This window comes from Myzus persicae, unplaced genomic scaffold, assembly GCF_001856785.1.
Source record: "Myzus persicae strain clone G006 unplaced genomic scaffold, MPER_G0061.0, whole genome shotgun sequence".
Lineage (NCBI taxonomy): Eukaryota > Metazoa > Arthropoda > Insecta > Hemiptera > Aphididae > Myzus > Myzus persicae.
Window position 1 is genome coordinate 37,374 of NW_019100527.1, and position 8,732 is coordinate 46,105.

Sequence of the window (8,732 nt, forward strand, 5' to 3'; positions counted from 1 at the left end):
AATAAAATGGAATCAAGTGAAAGAGATATCAATATTGCACGAAAGACCATTTTTGATAGAAATTAAGTATGACCTTGATACAACAGACTTTATTACTCTTGACATATTAGCTGCTAAGAAAAACAAAGAAAGATGTCATGATACACAACACTTCATACCAAAAGTTGCATACAAAGGAAAGATTCCTACAGAAAAACTTAAAGTTAAAGATTTGTTGTCTTTATGTGATAGTGGACTCATACCATCAATATAATATCATGATTTTTATAGATCACTAAGTTTTGAATAATTTATAATATTAAGTTTTTCTATTGTTTTTAGATTATAAACAGTTTTTTAATATTTTTTTAAGTTACTAAGTAATTTGTTATTTTGTTTTTTTTTTTTTATAAATATTTGAATATACCTGAGATAGGTGTACAAAGTATTTCATTTCATTAATTAAACATTTTTATAACTACTTTTATGATTTGGTTTGTTATAATCTTGACGTTGTTAATTTAAAATAAAATAATTGTTTTATTTGAAAATATTATTTTAGTACTTGTATATATTTACCCAAGATTAAAGAAGTAACTCGAGTTACTTCTTTATAATAAATGATTTTTCCCAGAAAAAAAGAAGTAACTCGAGTTACTCCCTGAAAAACTTTTTTTCCCCTGAAAAAAAGAAGTAACTTACACTTATTCTCCATCATACATCTACTGTGGAGGTTAAAAAACAACAGAATTATGGTGATAATATTATATTCAAACATACAACAAGGGTACATAAATAAACATTTAAAAAGAAATCGTTAAAAAACTATAATTAATAGTAATTTAAGTTAAACCTTAAAATAGCTCTACTGAAAAATGATTAAATTCGAGTTACTTCCCTTTTCATTGGGGGAGTCGATATATTGTAGGCATTAGGCATTTATTTTTATTATACTTTATCAATTGACATTATACCAATTGATTTATTACAATAGTCTTATATAATATAACGTTCATTATTTAATGTATTTATGCATTTATTTGGTGTAGGTACACATATTATATGCACATATAGCTACATTCTGGAAATAGAATGTTATTGCACATATTTTGAAACTAAAAAAAGTAATAACTGTAAGAAACACATTTTAACATACCCATTCTAATTTGTCCTAGACAAAAGATATTTAAATCTTCAACTTTTTTTTAAAGCACTTATTTCATAACCATGTAGTAGACATACTTATTTTAAACCCTCAATTGATAAACCTAAGCAAAATAAAATATAAAAAATGTGTATTCATATTAGGTAAGTACTATTATACTACTATTATTTGAATAAGTATGTATGCTATTTTGTTTTTGTTTTTGATGAATGATGATAATAATATATATCATATTTTTTAGATGTACCATGATCACTCGAAGCTGGTCTACCTACAAGATAATCAAATTTGTTAAGGCACAATATTATTGTTATATATGTCTATTATTATAAATTACCTGATGGTAAACGCTTGCTACCTCTTGTTATCCCTGGTCTACGCCTAGAAATTGTAGTCGGCTGTACTCTAATAGCTGCACCCTCTCTAATGGTGTTGTCACAGAACCAGCAGTTGCCAAAAATGTATTAAATTGCCCTTCTGTTTTTACTTTATCTTATCTATTTTTAAATTTAACTAAATTTTTAAGAGTAGATTGGCTGAACTGTTTTACATTGTTAGTCAATAGAGTTTTGATATCTTCCAATACTGTATAACTATCCTGTGTATTTGATGTCAAATTGTCTTCATTGGGCACTGTTGTACCTTTGAATACATTTTTTTTGTAATATTATAGTTATTTTCAGGTATATTATTTACATCTGGTCCATGTTTTTCTGATATAGGTCAGTGTATTGGATGAGTTTCGAGTTGCTGGTGTAATGCCTCTTTAGGTATAAGCCCTTCATAAAATGTCTTACTAGGCGCTTTGACGCCCAATACTAAATTTGATATTGCAAATTTATCCTCTACAGTTATAGGTGGAAAATTAACCCCCACACATTGGTAATATACATAAATTATTCCTTGATGCTTACAAAATCTACCGTACATGCAATCCTTACAAGAGCAAATTCCTATACTTGGCTCTACACATAGCATTGCCAACCGTCCCGCGTGAAGCGGGACGTCCCGTATACAGGGCTCAAATATTGCGTCCCGCGATGCGTGTTCGCGGGGCGCTAATTGTCCCGCTTCTAGGTAAACCAGTCAAAATCCTATTAAATATAAATATTACGTTCGTATTTTGCGCATTTGAAATTATTTTCCATCGATTATTCCATCTAAATTATTATTATTATCATAAGCGTTTAGTGTAATATTATTTAGATTGGGTAGTTATTTTTAGAACTTATGCTTATTATATGATTGTTGGCTACGTCACTGACCTTCGTTAACGCCGGCAGCCTAACCTCCTCTGGACAATTAATGCGAATATAAAATAACAATACAATTATTTACACATACAATGATTGATTATATTGATACTAAATATCTATTTGGTAATGGGCACAATATTTTGACCACTCCGGAGCTGGCTGGTCCTTGTTTGTCTACTGATGCTGCTGAGCTGCTGTCAGGGTAGCCGAACTGCTATACACGTCATATGTGGCTGATCTGCCGTCAGGGTAGCTGAACTGCTACGTGTGTGGCTGATCTGCCGTGCTGCTGAACTGCCGCGTTTCCGCTCTTTGGTGCAAGGCGGATTCGATCGGATGAACAAATGATCTTGTTCAATTCAATATGATCACGAGTATTAAACGTGGTTTCCAGAAATACACATGGACGGAATATTTGTCTTCGACCGACACAACAACAGGTCAAAAAGAGCCACAAACAGATAATGGCGCGAGATCGTCGCCTTCCGCAGCACACCAACGGCTGTCCGGGCGGCCTAATAGTCTGATCAACTGCTGACAGTGCTGGCAACAACAAATGTTACTGTGGCGCGTAGTGATATCAAATTTGAATATCGATGGTGCTCGAACAATGATAATAATATGTTAATTATATTAAATGATATGTAATTAAAAAATTATTTTGTTAAGTAATAGAGTATTTTAGTGTTTTTAGTCTATTAGTCCTGGTTCATTTTTTTATTTTAATCCTACATTTCTTAAAATTAAATGATGATTCTTAAATTAACTTCTGATAATCTTCTTTCATCATTTAAACACATTATAACTGTAATTAATGATAATATTACAACAATACGGTCAAATATAAATGATTTATTGAGTATGGCCAATTGGATAGAAGAATTTTCTTTTAAAACTTGTACTTAGTGGAATGTTAGGACATCTGTCCCTTATGGTAAATACATTCAATGCAGGTTAGTCACCTTATTAACTTTTTTTTAAATTGAAATCAGTAGCGAGTGTAAAAATGATTTCTTAACTTTATGATTTATGTTATTATTATTACGTATCTTAGAAAACAATATGTGTGTCATCACAGCTCTCACCACAAAGTTGATAGAGAAAACAACAAAATAGGTCGATCAAAAAACACATACTGTAAAGTCACAATAAAAATTGTCATTAAAGTCGATACTGTTTCCACGAGGAAAACAGACGCATTTGTAAAAGTAAGAACACATTTTTTGTTTTACTAGACCTTATAATTCAGTGTTCACCCAGTTAACCTATGTATTTTGTTTGTTAAATATTTATTTTTTACCTATTATAATATTTATAATTAGGTTTTGAAATTCATTTATTACGCCTTATAATAAAATGTATTTATATATTTTAATTTTTGGCACCTATAATCAATTTATGGTACCATTTAAGTGCATTCTTAAATATATTTCAGGATGGACTACTAGCTGTAATCACAATTATAAATGAACATAATCATAATTTAAACACTGCTGAAGCACTCAGATACTTAAGTGCAAACAAGCGCCTTAGGATGAACTTTGAAGAATATTTCACAAATGGTATGACCATAACAGAAGCAATTCGGTGAGTTGTTTTTTAATTATTACTTATGAAAAAGTACTAGAATTACAGTTGTTAGGTATGTTTTGTTGATTAATCTTGTAATAATATTGTTTTAAAAAATAATAATGTATTGTTGACAATAAAAGCTCTGTATTTTTCCACTCCAGCTCTGTGTTTACTCCACTTCCAATTTACCATTTACCTAAAAAACTTTTTTAATATTTAAAATAATCCAAATGGGTTTATATTTTTAACAATTCGGTTTCGGCTTATTTACTTTACAGGTATCATGAAAGTGTTTTAACTATATCTGATTGTCCTGTTGAAGTTTTTGCAAATGCTGGAATTAATCCAACATACAGAACGATACAACATTGGCATGACCAATGGAGAGTGTTAAATCTAGGACCACGTACTGGAGAAGGAGTTATTAAGGTATCAATATTATAATTAATAAAATAAAATAGTTAGGTATCCACTGTTTGGATGCATAATCAATACTCTCCTTTGCTCTGATATTTAAAATGTTTTAAAAAAATTCTAATACAATAATAATAATTATTACCAATATTTTCAATATTTAAAATGGACATAACATAAGTTTAAATTTTACTTTAAATGGTTTATAATATTGACATATTTTATAGTTAATTTAATCCTTATTTACAATTTAAATGTAGGTATGCATAACATTATAACAATTAATCAGAAAATGTATATATTTATCTTCTTACATAGGTAGGTATTTATATTTAATAAAAAGTAATAAATAACTATAAAAAGTTAGTATTAAATCTAAAGAATTACATGTGTCTATACATTTATTGCAATATCAAGTTTATCAAATATTATTATTATTATTATTATTATTATAGTTTTATTTTAATCTTAATTCCAAATAAATATGATGTAAAATTGATGAAACAAGTAGTTCAAAAGTTATAGCGTTAAAAATTTCAAATTTTTGACTGGGTTTTAACTTTTAAACATAACTTAGGCCTACCATTATAACTAAACTAATAGTCACTCAAAATATTTATCTAGAAATTAGAAGAAAAAAAAGAAACCTATGCTGAAAGTGGAGTTTCAATATTCTTCCAGTCTGAACCATTTGCTGTGCTAATATTAACTCCAATAATGAAACGAGCTCATGACTTACCTCTATCAAAAAAAATAGTATTTGTTAACTCAACAAGTTAATGTGATCCACAGAACCATTGTGTAACTTTTTTATTGACACCATGTGCAGCTGGCGCTGCTCCTTTAGGTGTGATAATTACACATGGTCAGAGTGAAAAAGCATATAAAAGTGGATTCAGTCTAATCAAGAATAATGTAAAAAATGCATTTGGATTACAAGGCTATCCTTCTATATTTTTAACTAATAACTCTGATGCCGAAATAAATGCTTTAATGACAGTATGGCCAAATTCAACTTCACTTTTATGTATTTTTCACGTTATGCAAGCAGTTTGGAGATGGTTATGGGATAGCAAAAATAGCATAAAGAAAGAACATAGGACATTAATGATGCAAGCATTTAGAAGCTCAGAAAGCATTTAACTCTACCTTTGATGCCGGTAGCATGTATCCAAAATGGCAGAAATATGTAATTGTACATCACTGGGAGCATAAAAAGCGTTGGTGCTTAGCTTGGAGGGACCATACAACTAGAGGCCAGCATACAAATAATAATAGTGAGGTGTCTGTTAGGATCTTTAAAGAAAATGTGTTATGCCGAGTAAAAGCATATAATATAATTTCATTAATAGATTTTTGCTGCACAAAATTGGAAGAATAGTAAAAAAAAAAAATATCTTGAGTTTTCCAGTGACAGGAAAGCAACAGCTTCCTTATATTTTGAAAGCATAATCAAGAAAAGTAATTATGTTACAAAAGATAAAATTACTGTAGAAAATGATTATTACTATGGTCCTAGTCAAAATTATCAGTAGTATATATTTGTATGTTCACAGTTCGTTTTTCCACGGTATTTTTTTTTTGTTCAAGGGGGAATGTTCCCCTCGGACGACTCAGATTTCACACTCAGTGTCCACCTATTTATCCCTCACACGAAAATATTTACCGTGTACACATTTTTTTTTTTCATGAAACCTTACTAAATTAATATTTCAAGAAAAAACACAAATTATTAAATAAATTTTTTTTTATTGTTATAAATTAATATTATATTTACACAAGTTTTCTTACTTCTCTAGTAAAAGGTACATATTCTACGATACGATCATGAATTAATAAACAATAAGCAGTTACACCTGTAAAGGATTCCGATGCCTCAATTTCCAATTGAACATCTACTGCTGAGGCTGTAGCCGAATCATTCTGTTTCGAAGTATCGATAACTATAATCGGAGCGTTTGATAGAAAAGTGGAAGGACTCAATATCGGGTTCCGTATATTTTTTTCATAGTACGATTCTTGAAAAGATGTATACATATCATATAATAAGGTAAAATTATTTTTTGCAAAATCTAAATTTAAATTATCATACGGATAAGCTATCGAGTTTAGAAATACTTTAACGTTTGTTAGATTACAATGATCAAATATACTACTATCTTTTGAAAACGAATTTTTACGTCCCTTCTGCAATCCAATTATGATAAATCGTGGTTTTTCTAATTTCGAAGCAGTTTTCAAGTTCCATACAACTTTTTTAGNTTAATTATAAAATTATATTATTTTACGGTAATTATTTTCACAATACCTATTGGTTGTGGAACTGTATCTACAACATTTTTAAATTTGGTGTTGAATATTGAGTCACTTTCATCACTATAATTTGAATCAATAGTTACTTTTTTGTTTTGTGTTTTCTTTTTACCTAAAAATATAAAACCAATTAAAGTATTTAACTATAGGTAATATTTGTAAAACAATAAAAAAAAAATTACTTAAATAGGTATTCAATATTTGTTTTTCTTTTCTAGAGTCATTATTAAGATCTTCATCACTGCTATAGGAGTTAAAACGTTTCCTCTTTATATGTTTTCTACGGTTTTCTGTACCTTCTATTTCTGTTGAGCTGGTGTAACAAAAATTTAATATTTTATTCTTCGCCAATGCATGAGTTTCTGTGAATAGTAAAATAAAATAGTTTATCAAATTAAACATTACAATAATTGTATACTTTTACCAACCGAAAAATTTACGTGGAAGACAGTCGTGTTCTTCCCACGAATTGACTGGATTTTTTTGTGATAAAGCAAACTTAGATACATTTTTGCTTCCAGGCCAACAGCAAATAAAACGCTTTGATATATGATCAACTTTAATCCAACTACAAGGTACCACTTCAATAGATTTTTCATTTACAAATTCAATTATGGCAAATTTACTTTGATTGACTTTAATTTTGATAACAATAAAATTTGCTTCTAAATAAGAATCTAAAAAATATGAGAGAAAATAAACACAGGTACACTAAAAATATATGACTTTTGTAAAAATAAATCCATCATCAAGAAATAATATATAAAATTAAAAGCAATAAAATTAATTTACCGGTTATATCTAGAACCTGACCAATTTTTTTATCCCAATTATAATCCACTTTAACATTTTGTTCAGATTTTTTAGTTCCATGTTCAGTTGGCCAATACCATTCGTACATTTTTCCAACTATAGGATTTCCTGACTCCTTATTAATTATCCATGACTTTGGGACGATTGTTTGGATATTTTCATTGTTGACCGAGGAAACAATGATAAAGTAGGAAATGACATTCTTCATAATTAGCTACTAAAAAAAATAATTCATTATAACCACACAATTATGTTAATATTATTTCTATTCTTAACTAGATATACCTGATTAACAATTTGTATGTAATAATGTACATACATTGAAAGTTGAATGTGGAATTATATTAGTAGTTGGAAAATAACAGGCTTTAAATTTAATATTATTCACATGATATAATTTTAATGTAGATGACAATTTGCTACATTCATACATTCCAACAAACATAGATGAACATGGAAAATTATAAATTGGGACAACTTTCTCAAATATAGAACAGACTATAAATATGTCACCATTTCTATTTATGACGTTTTTAACTAGGCCCACTTTATTTGAGGCCATAATAACACAATCATCTCGTTTGTTAGACCTACGTTTTATATTTACTATTCGAATAGTAAATGTTTTCATGAACAAAATCGAATACTGACTGACTGAATCACAAGAAATATCTTCAGGTAAAGGACCATTAAAATGATAACCGTCTAAAATGGGATAATTAACTAATGATTCAAAGATAGAAGGTTCACATGCACGTTCTTCAGTGATACGGTTATAAAGTTGGGTTAAAGGAAATCGACCGGGTTGTATTATTTTTTTTAAATGTTGAAGATAATTTTCATATGGAAAAGAAGAAAAGTTATCCAAAACCCCATATTTTTTTGCATCTTGTGACAAATGAATAAGAGAATGTACATTATAGGAGACATTTCCGCGGCCATAAATCAAACAAAATGTTTTTACAAAATGCTTGCTTAAAGAATCGGCATACTCATTCTGAGTATAAACTGTAGTCATGCAGCTTAATATACGCATAATGACATGGAATATTATAAAATTGTTGTAAACTGGAATGCTAACTATGTCTTTAAAAAGGAAAGGTCCCGTGTATAACATAATTTGTCTAAATTCAGTGGCCTTAAAAGTATTAAAATTGTTTAAATCATTTGGAATTCGAGCAAAGTCTGAACAGATCCATTTCTTAATAATTTTCATTTTT

General features: G+C 28.9%; 1 protein-coding gene and 1 pseudogene across 1 annotated transcript; one reads left to right on the plus strand and one right to left on the minus strand.

Annotated features, from left to right (window-relative positions):
• The first annotated feature begins 3,150 nt into the window (after nt 1-3,150).
• LOC111030869 lies at nt 3,151-5,921 on the plus strand (annotated as a pseudogene).
• Nucleotides 5,922-6,159: 238 nt separating this feature from the next.
• LOC111030875 lies at nt 6,160-7,854 on the minus strand. The gene is made up of 5 exons (XM_022310581.1): nt 7,492-7,854; nt 7,128-7,376; nt 6,882-7,061; nt 6,695-6,811; nt 6,160-6,404 (listed from the first exon to the last, which is right to left on the minus strand). The coding sequence occupies exons 1-5, from the start codon at nt 7,718-7,720 to the stop codon at nt 6,160-6,162; spliced, it is 1,020 nt and encodes a 339-aa protein (XP_022166273.1). The 5' UTR covers nt 7,721-7,854.
• Between the last annotated feature and the right edge of the window lie 878 nt (nt 7,855-8,732).

Excerpts from the sequence above, each read along its gene's own strand:
- LOC111030875 (XM_022310581.1), bottom strand. The coding sequence starts at position 7,720 with ATGAAGAATGTCATTTCCTACTTTATCATTGTTTCCTCGGTCAACAAT. Across the intron at positions 7,377-7,491 it reads TCAGGTTCTAGATATAACCG|ATTCTTATTTAGAAGCAAAT; the intron begins GTAAATTAATTT and ends CATATTTTTTAG. Across the intron at positions 6,812-6,881 it reads AATATTGAATACCTATTTAA|GTAAAAAGAAAACACAAAAC; the intron begins GTAATTTTTTTT and ends TTATATTTTTAG.